The following is a 16,677-nucleotide window of genomic DNA, read 5'->3' on the forward strand; positions in this document are numbered from 1 at the left end:
ACGAAACTGACTCTGACTCACAATATTCTTTAATATAAACCAAAGTACAGACGTATGCATTTGCTTTATATGTAAACCACAATTACTTAATTACATAGAGGAGTCGGAATCAGAGGTGCTAATGGTAGAGGAGTTGGAGTCAGAGGTGCTTATGGTAGAGGAGTCAAAGTTTTTTGTTTTGACTCCACAGCCCTGCTTAATATCCACCCCCCACACTTGTCTGTCTGTTTGTACGTATAGCTATTTACTAGCAGTAAAGCCCAGCATTACTTGGGTTTGTTTTTTAGTTGTACTTAAAACAGTAGACTTTGATGTCACGTTAACAAAGTTTTGACATAGTTTCAATCTATGAATAAAAGTATAGAGTGGTGATGCTCAAGTTTGCTCTGAATGTGCTGCAAATGTGTAATGCCGACTCCAATTGTTGGTTAATATTCGTTCTATTAACATTATGGAGGAAAAATTACCCGTAGATATAAAGCAAAATGGAGCTCAAGTTTTGAACTGCACTGAAAATCTACTAAGAAGTTAACACTGCAACAGTATTCATTAAGAAAAAGTACAGGAAAATCCGTCGTTCGCTCAAACCCAGTGACATCACAAAAAAATTCTTTTCAACCCTTTAGAATTGGAATTTTTGAAAAGTAAAAATTTTGCATTAAGTAGCTTGTTATTCTCTTTAAGTGAACATTTTTCTGGTTGAAATACACCAAAAAATGGTGACACAGCAGTGAAAAAATTGTAAATAATAGGGATTTTCATAGAAAAAACGCACCATTTTGATGTAAATAATTTTTGGTGTTAACATGGTCCGATTTTAATTTTTTCTTCTATGGAAGGAAGAGCAAGCCTTCTTCTATCATATTCTCAATTTTGGTCAACTTGTGCCACAGGGTCTCGGAGGAGATAATGTTAGTTGAAGTCTACCAAACCTGCCACACAGATAACTTCAGCTTTATATATAGAGAGACTAGCAGTATCGCCCGGTGTTGCTTGAATCTCTTTCGACCCTTTAGAATTGAAATTTTTGAAAAGTAAAATTTCCGCACTATGTAGTTTGTTATTCTCTTTAAGTGAACATTTTTCTGGTTGAAATACACCAAAAAATGGTGACACAGCAGTCAAAAAATCGTAAAAAATAGGGATTTTATAAAAAAAAATGCAACCATTTTGATGTAAATAATTTTTGGTGTTAGCATGGTCCAATTTGAATTTTTTCTCCTATGGAATGAAGAGCAAGCCTTCTTCTATCATACTCTCAATTTTGGTCAACTTGCGCCACAGGGTCTCGGAAGAGATAGTGTTAGTTGAAGGCTACCAAACCTGGCGCACACAGACAACTTCAGCTTTATATATAGAGAGACTAGCAGTATCGCCCGGTGTTGCTCGGGTTTTTTTTTGATCCTTTAGAATTGGAATTTTTGAAAAGTAAAAATTCCGCACTATGTAGTTTGTTATTCTCTTTAAGTGAACATTTTTCTGGTTGAAATACACCAAAAAATGGTGACACAGCAGTCAAAAAATCGTAAAAAATAGGGATTTTCATAGAAAAAAATGCACCATTTTGATGTAATAATTTTTGGTGTTAGCATGGTCCAATTTGAATTTTTTCTCCTATGGAATGAAGAGCAAGCCTTCTTCTATCATACTCTCAATTTTGGTCAACTTGCGCCACAGGGTCTCGGAGAGAGATAGTGTTAGTTGAAGGCTACCAAACCTGGCGCACACAGACAACTTCAGCTTTATATATAGAGAGACTAGCAGTATCGCCGGTGTTGTTGCGGTTTTTTTTTTGATCCTTTAGAATTGGATTTTTGAAAAGTAAAAATTCCGCACTATGTAGTTTGTTATTCTCTTTAAGTGAACATTTTTCTGGTTGAAATACACCAAAAAATGGTGACACAGCAGTCAAAAAATCGTAAAAAATAGGGATTTTCATAGAAAAAAATGCACCATTTTGATGTAAATAATTTTTGGTGTTAACATGGTCCGATTTGAATTTTTTCTCCTATGGAATGAAGAGCAAGCCTTCTTCTATCATACTCTCAATTTTGGTCAACTTGCGCCACAGGGTCTCGGAAGAGATAGTGTTAGTTGAAGGCTACCAAACCTGGCGCACACAGACAACTTCAGCTTTATATATAGAGAGACTAGCAGTATCGCCCGGTGTTGCTCGGGTTTTTTTTTGATCCTTTAGAATTGGAATTTTTGAAAAGTAAAAATTCCGCACTATGTAGTTTGTTATTCTCTTTAAGTGAACATTTTTCTGGTTGAAATACACCAAAAAATGGTGACACACCAGTCAAAAAATCGTAAAAAATAGGGATTTTCATAGAAAAAAATGCACCATTTTGATGTAAATAATTTTTGGTGTTAACATGGTCCGATTTGAATTTTTTCTCCTATGGAATGAAGAGCAAGCCTTCTTCTATCATACTCTCAATTTTGGTTAACTTGCGCCACAGGGTCTCGGAAGAGATAGTGTTAGTTGAAGGCTACCAAACCTGGCACACACAGACAACTTCAGCTTTATATATAGAGAGACTAGCAGTATCGCCCGGTGTTGCTCGGTTTTTTTTTTGATCCTTTAGAATTGGAATTTTTGAAAAGTAAAAATTCCGCACTATGTAGTTTGTTATTCTCTAAGTGAACATTTTTCTGGTTGAAATACACCAAAAAATGGTGACACAGCAGTCAAAAAATCGTAAAAAATAGGGATTTTCATAGAAAAAAATGCACCATTTTGATGTAAATAATTTTTGGTGTTAACATGGTCCGATTTGAATTTTTTCTCCTATGGAATGAAGAGCAAGCCTTCTTCTATCATACTCTCAATTTTGGTTAACTTGCGCCACAGGGTCTCGGAAGAGATAGTGTTAGTTGAAGGCTACCAAACCTGGCGCACACAGACAACTTCAGCTTTATATATAGAGACTAGCAGTATCGCCCGGTGTGCTCGGGTTTTTTTTTGATCCTTTAGAATTGGAATTTTTGAAAAGTAAAAATTCCGCACTATGTAGTTTGTTATTCTCTTTAAGTGAACATTTTTCTGGTTGAAATACACAAAAAAATGGTGACACAGCAGTCAAAAAATCGTAAAAAATAGGGATTTTCATAGAAAAAAATGCACCATTTTGATGTAAATAATTTTTGGTGTTAACATGGTCCGATTTGAATTTTTTCTCCTATGGAATGAAGAGCAAGCCTTCTTCTATCATACTCTCAATTTTGGTTAACTTGCGCCACAGGGTCTCGGAAGAGATAGTGTTAGTTGAAGGCTACCAAACCTGGCGCACACAGACAACTTCAGCTTATATATAGAGAGACTAGCAGTATCGCCCGGTGTTGCTCGGGTTTTTTTTTTGATCCTTTAGAATTGGAATTTTTGAAAAGTAAAAATTCCGCACTATGTGTTTGTTTATTCTCTTTAAGTGAACATTTTTCTGGTTGAAATACACCAAAAAATGGTGACACAGCAGTCAAAAAATCGTAAAAAATAGGGATTTTCATAGAAAAAAATGCACCATTTTGATGTAAATAATTTTTGGTGTTAGCATGGTCCAATTTGAATTTTTTCTCCTATGGAATGAAGAGCAAGCCTTCTTCTATCATACTCTCAATTTTGGTCAACTTGCGCCACAGGGTCTCGGAAGAGATAGTGTTAGTTGAAGGCTACCAAACCTGGCGCACACAGACAACTTCAGCTTTATATATAGAGAGACTAGCAGTATCGCCCGGTGTTGCTCGGGTTTTTTTTTTGATCCTTTAGAATTGGAATTTTTGAAAAGTAAAAATTCCGCACTATGTAGTTTGTTATTCTCTTTAAGTGAACATTTTTCTGGTTGAAATACACCAAAAAATGGTGACACAGCAGTCAAAAAATCGTAAAAAATAGGGATTTTCATAGAAAAAAATGCACCATTTTGATGTAAATAATTTTTGGTGTTAACATGGTCCGATTTGAATTTTTTCTCCTATGGAATGAAGAGCAAGCCTTCTTCTATCATACTCTCAATTTTGGTCAACTTGCGCCACAGGGTCTCGGAAGAGATAGTGTTAGTTGAAGGCTACCAAACCTGGCGCACACAGACAACTTCAGCTTTATATAGAGAGACTAGCAGTATCGCCCGGTGTTGCTCGGGTTTTTTTGATCCTTTAGAATTGGAATTTTTGAAAAGTAAAAATTCCGCACTATGTAGTTTGTTATTCTCTTTAAGTGAACATTTTTCTGGTTGAAATACACCAAAAAATGGTGACACAGCAGTCAAAAAATCGTAAAAAATAGGGATTTTCATAGAAAAAAATGCACCATTTTGATGTAAATAATTTTTGGTGTTAACATGGTCCGATTTGAATTTTTTCTCCTATGGAATGAAGAGCAAGCCTTCTTCTATCATACTCTCAATTTTGGTTAACTTGCGCCACAGGGTCTCGGAAGAGATAGTGTTAGTTGAAGGCTACCAAACCTGGCGCACACAGACAACTTCAGCTTTATATATAGAGAGACTAGCAGTATCGCCCGGTGTTGCTCGGGTTTTTTTTTGATCCTTTAGAATTGGAATTTTTGAAAAGTAAAAATTCCGCACTATGTAGTTTGTTATTCTCTTTAAGTGAACATTTTTCTGGTTGAAATACACCAAAAAATGGTGACACAGCAGTCAAAAAATCGTAAAAAATAGGGATTTTCATAGAAAAAAATGCACCATTTTGATGTAAATAATTTTTGGTGTTAGCATGGTCCGATTTGAATTTTTTCTCCTATGGAATGAAGAGCAAGCCTTCTTCTATCATACTCTCAATTTTGGTTAACTTGCGCCACAGGGTCTCGGAAGAGATAGTGTTAGTTGAAGGCTACCAAACCTGGCGCACACAGACAACTTCAGCTTTATATATAGAGAGACTAGCAGTATCGCCCGGTGTTGCTCGGGTTTTTTCTTGATCCTTTAGAATTGGAATTTTTGAAAAGTAAAAATTCCGCACTATGTAGTTTGTTATTCTCTTTAAGTGAACATTTTTCTGGTTGAAATACACCAAAAAATGGTGACACAGCAGTCAAAAAATCGTAAAGAATAGGGATTTTCATAGAAAAAAATGCACCATTTTGATGTAAATAATTTTTGGTGTTAACATGGTCCGATTTGATTTTTTCTCCTATGGAATGAAGAGCAAGCCTTCTTCTATCATACTCTCAATTTTGGTCAACTTGCGCCACAGGGTCTCGGAAGAGATAGTGTTAGTTGAAGGCTACCAAACCTGGCGCACACAGACAACTTCAGCTTTATATATAGAGAGACTAGCAGTATCGCCGGTGTTGCTCAGGTTTTTTTTTGATCCTTTAGAATTGGAATTTTTGAAAAGTAAAAATTCCGCACTATGTAGTTTGTTATTCTCTTTAAGTGAACATTTTTCTGGTTGAAATACACCAAAAAATGGTGACACAGCAGTCAAAAAATCGTAAAAAATAGGGATTTTCATAGAAAAAAATGCACCATTTTGATGTAAATAATTTTTGGTGTTAACATGGTCCGATTTGAATTTTTTCTCCTATGGAATGAAGAGCAAGCCTTCTTCTATCATACTCTCAATTTTGGTCAACTTGCGCCACAGGGTCTCGGAAGAGATAGTGTTAGTTGAAGGCTACCAAACCTGGCGCACACAGACAACTTCAGCTTTATATATAGAGAGACTAGCAGTATCGCCCGGTGTTGCTCAGTTTTTTTTTGATCCTTTAGAATTGGAATTTTTGAAAAGTAAAAATTCCGCACTATGTAGTTTGTTATTCTCTTTAAGTGAACATTTTTCTGGTTGAAATACACCAAAAAATGGTGTGACACAGCAGTCAAAAATCGTAAAAAATAGGGATTTTCATAGAAAAAAATGCACCATTTTGATGTAAATAATTTTTGTGTTAACATGGTCCGATTTGAATTTTTTCTCCTATGGAATGAAGAGCAAGCCTTCTTCTATCATACTCTCAATTTTGGTCAACTTGCGCCACAGGGTCTCGGAAGAGATAGTGTTAGTTGAAGGCTACCAAACCTGGCGCACACAGACAACTTCAGCTTTATATATAGAGAGACTAGCAGTATCGCCCGGTGTTGCTCGGGTTTTTTTTTGATCCTTTAGAATTGGAATTTTTGAAAAGTAAAAATTCCGCACTATGTAGTTTGTTATTCTCTTTAAGTGAACATTTTTCTGGTTGAAATACACCAAAAAATGGTGACACAGCAGTCAAAAAATCGTAAAAAATAGGGATTTTCATAGAAAAAAATGCACCATTTTGATGTAAATAATTTTTGGTGTTAACATGGTCCGATTTGAATTTTTTCTCCTATGGAATGAAGAGCAAGCCTTCTTCTATCATACTCTCAATTTTGGTCAACTTGCGCCACAGGGTCTCGGAAGAGATAGTGTTAGTTGAAGGCTACCAAACCTGGCGCACACAGACAACTTCAGCTTTATATATAGAGAGACTAGCAGTATCGCCCGGTGTTGCTCGGGTTTTTTTTTGATCCTTTAGAATTGGAATTTTTGAAAAGTAAAAATTCCGCACTATGTAGTTTGTTATTCTCTTTAAGTGAACATTTTTCTGGTTGAAATACACCAAAAAATGGTGACACACCAGTCAAAAAATCGTAAAAAATAGGGATTTTCATAGAAAAAAATGCACCATTTGTTGTAAATATTTTTGGTGTTAACATGGTCCGATTTGAATTTTTTCTCCTATGGAATGAAGAGCAAGCCTTCTTCTATCATACTCTCAATTTTGGTTAACTTGCGCCACAGGGTCTCGGAAGAGGAAGAGATAGTGTTAGTTGAAGGCTACCAAACCTGGCACACACAGACAACTTCAGCTTTATATATAGAGAGACTAGCAGTATCGCCGGTGTTGCTCGGGTTTTTTTTTGATCTTTAGAATTGGAATTTTTGAAAAGTAAAAATTCCGCACTATGTAGTTTGTTATTCTCTTTAAGTGAACATTTTTCTGGTTGAATACACCAAAAAATGGTTGACACAGCAGTCAAAAAATCGTAAAAAAATAGGGATTTTCATAGAAAAAAATGCACCATTGTTTGTATGTAAATATTTTTGGTGTTAACATGGTCCGATTGAATTTTTTCTCCTATGGAATGAAGAGCAAGCCTTCTTCTATCATACTCTCAATTTTGGTTAACTTGCGCCACAGGGTCTCGGAAGAGATAGTGTTAGTTGAAGGCTACCAAACCTGGCGCACACAGACAACTTCAGCTTTATATATAGAGAGACTAGCAGTATCGCCCGGTGTTGCTCGGGTTTTTTTTTGATCCTTTAGAATTGGAATTTTTGAAAAGTAAAAATTCCGCACTATGTTAGTGTTATTCTCTTTAAGTGAACATTTTTGGTTGAAATACACCAAAAAATGGGACACAGCAGTCAAAAAATCGATAAAAATAGGGATTTTCATAGAAAAAAATGCACCATTTTGATGTAAATAATTTTTGGTGTTAACATGGTCCGATTTGAATTTTTTCTCCTATGGAATGAAGAGCAAGCCTTCTTCTATCATACTCTCAATTTTGGTTAACTTGCGCCACAGGGTCTCGGAAGAGATAGTGTTAGTTGAAGGCTACCAAACCTGGCGCACACAGACAACTTCAGCTTTATATATAGAGAGACTAGCAGTATCGCCCGGTGTTGCTCGGGTTTTTTTTTGATCCTTTAGAATTGGAATTTTTGAAAAGTAAAAATTCCGCACTATGTAGTTTGTTATTCTCTTTAAGTGAACATTTTTCTGGTTGAAATACACCAAAAAATGGTGACACAGCAGTCAAAAAATCGTAAAAAATAGGGATTTTCATAGAAAAAAATGCACCATTTTGATGTAAACAATTTTTGGTGTTAACATGGTCCGATTTGAATTTTTCTCCTATGGAATGAAGAGCAAGCCTTCTTCTATCATACTCTCAATTTTGGTTAACTTGCGCCACAGGGTCTCGGAAGAGATAGTGTTAGTTGAAGGCTACCAAACCTGGCGCACACAGACAACTTCAGCTTTATATATAGAGAGACTAGCAGTATCGCCCGGTGTTGCTCGGGTTTTTTTTTGATCCTTTAGAATTGGAATTTTTGAAAAGTAAAAATTCCGCACTATGTAGTTTGTTATTCTCTTTAAGTGAACATTTTTCTGGTTGAAATACACCAAAAAATGGTGACACAGCAGTCAAAAAATCGTAAAAAATAGGGATTTTCATAGAAAAAAATGCACCATTTTGATGTAAATAATTTTTGGTGTTAGCATGGTCCGATTGAATTTTTTCTCCTATGGAATGAAGAGCAAGCTTCTTCTATCATACTCTCAATTTTGGTTAACTTGCGCCACAGGGTCTCGGAAGAGATAGTGTTAGTTGAAGGCTACCAAACCTGGCGCACACAGACAACTTCAGCTTTATATATAGAGAGACTAGCAGTATCGCCCGGTGTTGCTCGGGTTTTTTCTTGATCCTTTAGAATTGGAATTTTTGAAAAGTAAAAATTCCGCACTATGTAGTTTGTTATTCTCTTTAAGTGAACATTTTTCTGGTTGAAATACACCAAAAAATGGTGACACAGCAGTCAAAAAATCGTAAAAAATAGGGATTTTCATAGAAAAAAATGCACCATTTTGATGTAAATAATTTTTGGTGTTAACATGGTCCGATTTGAATTTTTTCTCCTATGGAATGAAGAGCAAGCCTTCTTCTATCATACTCTCAATTTTGGTTAACTTGCGCCACAGGGTCTCGAAGAGATAGTGTTAGTTGAAGGCTACCAAACCTGGCGCACACAGACAACTTCAGCTTATATATAGAGAGACTAGCAGTATCGCCCGGTGTTGCTCAGGTTTTTTTTTGATCCTTTAGAATTGGAATTTTTGAAAAGTAAAAATTCCGCACTATGTAGTTTGTTATTCTCTTTAAGTGAACATTTTTCTGGTTGAAATACACCAAAAAATGGTGACACAGCAGTCAAAAAATCGTAAAAAATAGGGATTTTCATAGAAAAAAATGCACCATTTTGATGTAAATAATTTTTGGTGTTAGCATGGTCCGATTTGAATTTTTTCTCCTATGGAATGAAGAGCAAGCCTTCTTCTATCATACTCTCAATTTTGGTTAACTTGCGCCACAGGGTCTCGGAAGAGATAGTGTTAGTTGAAGGCTACCAAACCTGGCGCACACAGACAACTTCAGCTTTATATATAGAGAGACTAGCAGTATCGCCCGGTGTTGCTCGGTTTTTTCTTGATCCTTTAGAATTGGAATTTTTGAAAAGTAAAAATTCCGCACTATGTAGTTTGTTATTCTCTTTAAGTGAACATTTTTCTGGTTGAAATACACCAAAAAATGGTGACACAGCAGTCAAAAAATCGTAAAAAATAGGGATTTTCATAGAAAAAAATGCACCATTTTGATGTAAATAATTTTTGGTGTTAACATGGTCCGATTTGAATTTTTTCTCCTATGGAATGAAGAGCAAGCCTTCTTCTATCATACTCTCAATTTTGGTTAACTTGCGCCACAGGGTCTCGGAAGAGATAGTGTTAGTTGAAGGCTACCAAACCTGGCGCACACAGACAACTTCAGCTTTATATATAGAGAGACTAGCAGTATCGCCCGGTGTTGCTCGGGTTTTTTCTTGATCCTTTAGAATTGGAATTTTTGAAAAGTAAAAATTCCGCACTATGTAGTTGTTATTCTCTTTAAGTGAACATTTTTCTGGTTGAAATACACCAAAAAATGGTGACACAGCAGTCAAAAAATCGTAAAAAATAGGGATTTTCATAGAAAAAAATGCACCATTTTGATGTAAATAATTTTTGGTGTTAACATGGTCCGATTTGAATTTTTTCTCCTATGGAATGAAGAGCAAGCCTTCTTCTATCATACTCTCAATTTTGGTTAACTTGCGCCACAGGGTCTCGGAAGAGATAGTGTTAGTTGAAGGCTACCAAACCTGGCGCACACAGACAACTTCAGCTTTATATATAGAGAGACTAGCAGTATCGCCCGGTGTTGCTCGGGTTTTTTTTTGATCCTTTAGAATTGGAATTTTTGAAAAGTAAAAATTCCGCACTATGTAGTTTGTTATTCTCTTTAAGTGAACATTTTTCTGGTTGAAATACACCAAAAAATGGTGACACAGCAGTCAAAAAATCGTAAAAAATAGGGATTTTCATAGAAAAAAATGCACCATTTTGATGTAAATAATTTTTGGTGTTAGCATGGTCCGATTTGAATTTTTTCTCCTATGGAATGAAGAGCAAGCCTTCTTCTATCATACTCTCAATTTTGGTTAACTTGCGCCACAGGGTCTCGGAAGAGATAGTGTTAGTTGAAGGCTACCAACCTGGCGCACACAGACAACTTCAGCTTTATATATAGAGAGACTAGCAGTATCGCCCGGTGTTGCTCGGGTTTTTTCTTGATCCTTTAGAATTGGAATTTTTGAAAAGTAAAAATTCCGCACTATGTAGTTTGTTATTCTCTTTAAGTGAACATTTTTCTGGTTGAAATACACCAAAAAATGGTGACACAGCAGTCAAAAAATCGTAAAAAATAGGGATTTTCATAGAAAAAAATGCACCATTTTGATGTAAATAATTTTTGGTGTTAACATGGTCCGATTTGAATTTTTTCTCCTATGGAATGAAGAGCAAGCCTTCTTCTATCATACTCTCAATTTTGGTCAACTTGCGCCACAGGGTCTCGGAAGAGATAGTGTTAGTTGAAGGCTACCAAACCTGGTGCACACAGACAACTTCAGCTTTATATATAGAGAGACTAGCAGTATCGCCCGGTGTTGCTCAGGTTTTTTTTTGATCCTTTAGAATTGGAATTTTTGAAAAGTAAAAATTCCGCACTATGTAGTTTGTTATTCTCTTTAAGTGAACATTTTTCTGGTTGAAATACACCAAAAAATGGTGACACAGCAGTCAAAAAATCGTAAAAAATAGGGATTTTCATAGAAAAAAATGCACCATTTTGATGTAAATAATTTTTGGTGTTAACATGGTCCGATTTGAATTTTTTCTCCTATGGAATGAAGAGCAAGCCTTCTTCTATCATACTCTCAATTTTGGTCAACTTGCGCCACAGGGTCTCGGAGAGATAGTGTTAGTTGAAGGCTACCAAACCTGGCGCACACAGACAACTTCAGCTTTATATATAGAGAGACTAGCAGTATCGCCCGGTGTTGCTCAGGTTTTTTTTTGATCCTTTAGAATTGGAATTTTTGAGAAGTAAAAATTCCGCACTATGTAGTTTGTTATTCTCTTTAAGTGAACATTTTTCTGGTTGAAATACACCAAAAAATGGTGACACAGCAGTCAAAAAATCGTAAAAAATAGGGATTTTCATAGAAAAAAATGCACCATTTTGATGTAAAAAATTTTTGGTGTTAGCATGGTCCAATTTGAATTTTTTCTCCTATGGAATGAAGAGCAAGCCTTCTTCTATCATACTCTCAATTTTGGTTAACTTGTGCCACAGGGTCTCGGAGGAGATAGTGTTAATTGAAGGCTACCAAACCTGCCACACACACACACATAACTTCAGCTTTATATATATATATAAATTTATCTTCTATCCTCAGATACCCGAGAAGATTGTCCAGTCAGCTGCTCATTTACTGCTTTCTCTGATGGTCACTGTACGGCCGTCCTATCTACTACAGATGACCGCTGTCCACAACCTTTACTCACAGATTGGCCACGGACACTGTAAGGACATGCCACAGGAGGTTAGTACCAGAGTTTTGTTGTTGGTTTTTGCCCCAAGTTAGTCCTGATCCACCAGGCCTATTATCAAAGACGTTCCAACTGTGACCATCTTGTCTTTAGTTCAAACATAACGGAGCACTCCGTCAGTTATGATGACAAGGGTTCCAGCTGATACGATCAACGGAACAGCCTGCTCGTGAAATTAATGTGCAAGTGGCTGAGTACTCCACAGACATGTGTACCCAGAATGTGACAAGGCTGGCCCTTTCGAATTACAGGTACAACTCATTTTTGCCAGCTGAGTGGACTGGAGCAACGTGGAATAAAGTGTCTGGATCAAGGACACAACGCGTCGCCGGGATTTGAACTCATGACCTTACAATCGTGAGCCGAATGCCCTAGCCACTAAGCCACGTGCCTTCACAATTCTAACATAGTGTATCTAGGACTACATTAACTAAAGTATAATATAGTAGTTAGTATCAGTGGCTATAGTTGTTGCTTAGCCCTAGGTCAGGCCTGATCCAGCAGACCAATGATCGAAGATGCTCCAGCTGTGACCACCCTGTCTTTAATTTAAATTTAGTTTAGCTAAGCCTACACCTTATCTAATGTATAGTATAGTAATTTGTATTAGGAGCTCTAGTTGTTGCTTAGCCCTAGGTCAGGCCTGATCCAGCAGACCAATGATCAAAGATGTTCCAACTGTGACCATCCTGTCTTTTATTCAGGCATAGTGTATCTAGGACTACATTATCTAATGTATAGTAGTAAGTATTAGGGGCTCTAGTTGTTGTTTAGCCCCAGATCAGTCCAGAATTTATAGACCTATAATCAAGGGTGTGCCATCTGTCACCATCCTTTCCTTATATTCAGGCATGGTGTATCTAGGACTACATTATCTAATGTATAGTATATTAGTGGCTATAGTTGTTGTTTAGCCCCAGGTCAGACCTGATCTATCAGACCTGTGATCAAAGATGTTCCAGCTGTGACCATCTCATCTTATATTTAAACATAGTGTATCTAGGACTACATTATCTAATGTATAGTATAGTAGTGAGTAATGTTGTTGTATTGCCTTGGTTAGCTCAGCTGAAGCTGACTTATAATCAAAGGCGTTCCAACTGTGACCATCCCATCATTTATTCCAACATGGAGTATCTATGACTACATGTTCTCATGTATAGTAGTTAGTATTAGTGCTTATGGTTGTTTAGCCCAATGTCAGTCCTGGTCCGGTAGATCTGTGATCAAAGATGTTTTGCCTATCACCATCCTGTCTCTTATTGATGCATAGTATATCTAGGACTACTTTATCTAATGTGTCCTCTTTTCCAGATGTTAGTGTGTGATATGAGGGTGATTTGACAACTATTTCTAGCTAAACCCGTGGAGCAGTCCCATAGACATTTCCTTGTACTTGTATCATCATCATCATTGTTTAGCATCCGCTTTCCATGCTGGCATGGGTTGGACGGTGCAACTGGGGTCTGGGAAGCCAGAAGGCTGCACCAGGCCCAGTCTGATCTGGCAGTGTTTCTACAGCTGGATGCCTTTCCTAACACCAACCACTCCATGAGTGTAGTGGGTGCTTTTTACATGCCAGACGAGGCTGGCAAATGGCCACGATCAGATGGTGCTTTTTACGTGCTACCGGCACGGAGGCCAGTCGAGGCTGGCAACGGCCACGATCGGATGGTGCTTTTTACGTGCCATTGGCATGGAGGCAGTCGGGGCGGCGCTGGCAATGGCCACGTTCGGATGGTTCTCTTATGTGCCACCGGCACTGGTATCACAGCTACGATTTCCATTGATGTTGATCGATTTTGATTTTGTTTTTGTATATGTATGTGTTTGTGTGTGAGAGAAAGAGCTAACACAAATTTATTTATGAACCTTTCTATCTGGTTTCAATCCCTGGCAGGTGCAGTTGTTGTTGTACAGAGCTTTGTCACACTATCTACTATTGCCGTGGCCACACCTCTCCGACACTGACCAGGACTGGGAGAAAAGAGCAGCCTACCATCGCGATTTTACGCGGCAACTTACGTTAGAGTTCTGCCAACTGAGGGATACGCAGGCGCTTGTGGAAAACAAGGCCTTACAGGAGAGTGGTGAGTAGTGGTGCTAGTGTTGTTGTGGTGTAAAGACATCATTATGTGTGTGTGGCATGGAAAGATTTTCTGATTTGGGGAAACTTTGGGGTGTCAGAAAAATTCGTTCTCTCTTTTTTTCTTTACTCTTTTACTTGTTTCAGTCATTTGACTGCGGCCATGCTGGAGCACCGCCTTTTAGTCGAGCAAATCGCCCCCAGGACTTATTCTTTGTAAGCCTAGTACTTATTCTATTGGTCTCTTTTGCCAAACCGCTAAGTTACGGGAACATAAACACACCAGCATCGGTTGTCAAGCGATGTTGGGGGGACAAACACAGATACACAAAGATATACACACATACATACACACACACACACATATATATATATATATATATATATATATATATATTATATATATCAGGCTTCTTTCAGTTTCCGTCTACCAAATCCACTCACAAGGCTTTGGTCAACCCAAGGCTATAGTAGAAGACACTTAACCAAGGTGCCACGCAGTGGGACTGAACCTCCGGAACCATGTAGTTCGTAAGCAAACTACCTACCACACAGCCACTCCTTTGCCTTCATTTTTTTTCCCATTTATTTTAATCCTTATTTTTCTGGTTGTGAGGTAAGAAGGTTGCTTCCCAGCCATATGATTTCCAAGTTCAGTCCCACTGTGTGGCACCTTGGGCAAGTGTCTTCTACTATAGTCTCAGACCGACCAAAACCTTGAGAGTGGATTTGGTAAACAGAAATGAAAGAAACCTGTTGTGTGCGTGTGTGTGTATATATAATATGTACATATTTATATTTATGTGTGTCTGTCATTGTGTCTGTTTGACCCCCAGCACTGCTTGACAACCAGTGATGGTGTGTTTGTATCCTCTCAACTTAGCAGTTTGACAAAAGGGACCAATAGAATAAGTACCAGGGTCAAAGTTGGTAACAAAAACAGAACAGTGAACACAAACAGGAAGGGCTGCTAAGCCTAAACAAAGTGAGGTAGAGAATGCGGAGAAGCAAGCTTGGACAGGAGACAGACAAGAATATGTGTGATTTGTCTAGCTGTATCAGGAGGAAAGAAAGAATGATGGCCGATGGTCACAAGAGAGCAAAGGCGAAAGAGTGAGGGAAAGAGAGTGACAGACAGAGAACGGCGAAGGGGAGAGAAAAAATTAGAGAAAGGTTAAGAGAGAAAAAAATTAGAGAAAGGATAAGAGAGAAAAAAACGAGAGGGGGAGAAGGGGAGATAGAAAGAGTTAGAGAGAAGAAGAGAGAAAATGAAAGAGTGATAAAATAGGAGAGTAATAGAATAGAAAGTGTCACCCTTTGGTCAGGATTGACCATGAGATTTCACTGAGAAAGTTACCCTCCAAGGCACAAATTTGGGCAAGGTTGTTTATGGAAGACCAGCAGTCGTCCATGCATACCAGCCTCCCTTCTCCATACCACCAATGTTATCCAAGGGAAAGGCAAAGGCTGATACAGTTTGGTACCAGTGATGTCACAACTCATTTCTACAGCTGAGTGAACTGGAGCAATGTGACATAAAGTGTCTTGCTCAAGAACACATCACATAGCCCAGTTCGGAAATTGAACTCACTACCTCATGGTTGTGAGCCTGACACTCTAACCACTGGACCATGTGCCTTTATTGTATTATATATATACTAGCAGTATCGCCCGGCGTTGCTCGGGTTTGTAAGGGAAATAACTATACAGCATTTTTAGAGAGTTATAGCCAAAAAATAGCAAAAAAAATGCATTAAAAATGGAAAAAAAATGAGGGGTAAATTTTTTTTAAAAATCGTTGACTCATCGTAGACATTTTTAGAGAGTTACTTCCCTTATATAATAGCGAAAAAAATGCATTAAAATGGGAAAAAATGATGGTAAATTTTTTTTTAAATCGTAGACTCATCGTAGACGCGCGCTAATACCCGGAAGGGCTCGATATGAATCACGACTATAAGATACCCGGTTTTGGTTAAACTGCACCGCAAAATGTGGGAGTAAGGAATCTAAATCGAAGGAGACAGACACTCACACAACTACAGTTTTATATATACTCTCTCTCTCTCTTTTACTCTTTTCAGTCATTTGACTGCGGCCATGCTGGAGCACCGCCTTTAGTCGAGCAAATCAACCCCGGGACTTATTCTTTGTAAGCCCAGTACTTATTCTATCGGTCTCTTTTTGCCGAACCGCTAAGTGACGGGGACGTAAACACACCAGCATCGGTTGTCAAGCAATGCTAGGGGGACAAACACAGACACACAAACACACACATATATATATACATACATATATACGACAGGCTTCTTTCAGTTTCCGTCTGCCAAATCCACTCACAAGGCATTGGTCGGCCCGGGGCTATAGCAGAAGACACTCGCCCAAAGTGCCACGCAGTGGGACTGAACCCGGAACCATGTGGTTGGTTAGCAAGCTACTTACCACACTGCCACTCCTGCGCCTATATATATTTATATATATAGATGTGTGTAAATAAATAAATATGATTGTGTGTGTATATCTTTTTATTGATCTTTCTGTCCACAGCCAAGTGCCTGATCGAGAACACGCTAAAGATGTGCCAGGATTGGATCGAGAACATTGCTTCGGAGTCAAACAAAAGCAAACAGATATGTTACCAATCCCTACACGAGATTGTCCAGGTGACGCTGGCCATTTTTCCAGTCTACATACACCAACCAGGTGCGTATTGATCTGCTCTCCTCTCCTCTTTTCTCCTCCCTGCTCTGTCTTATCATTCCCGAGGTATCATCCCGTTCACTTTGGCTGTTGAATTTATATTTGGATTTATGGAGAACCGTTTCAT

General features: G+C 38.0%; 1 protein-coding gene across 2 annotated transcripts in view; it reads left to right on the forward strand.

The window, feature by feature from the left end:
• The window catches only part of LOC115225286 (exportin-6-like), a 77,765-nt gene that overhangs the window by 43,809 nt on the left and 17,279 nt on the right, over positions 1-16,677 (forward strand). For both annotated transcript variants that reach the window (XM_029796224.2, XM_036514106.1), the window contains 3 exons: positions 11,611-11,757; positions 13,665-13,854; positions 16,398-16,553. In XM_029796224.2, coding sequence (XP_029652084.1) covers positions 11,611-11,757; positions 13,665-13,854; positions 16,398-16,553 — 493 coding nt within the window. The remainder of the gene's footprint in view (positions 1-11,610; positions 11,758-13,664; positions 13,855-16,397; positions 16,554-16,677) is intronic.

The sequence above is a fragment of the Octopus sinensis genome, linkage group LG27, assembly GCF_006345805.1.
Source record: "Octopus sinensis linkage group LG27, ASM634580v1, whole genome shotgun sequence".
In the NCBI taxonomy this organism is placed as follows: Eukaryota; Metazoa; Mollusca; class Cephalopoda; order Octopoda; family Octopodidae; genus Octopus; species Octopus sinensis.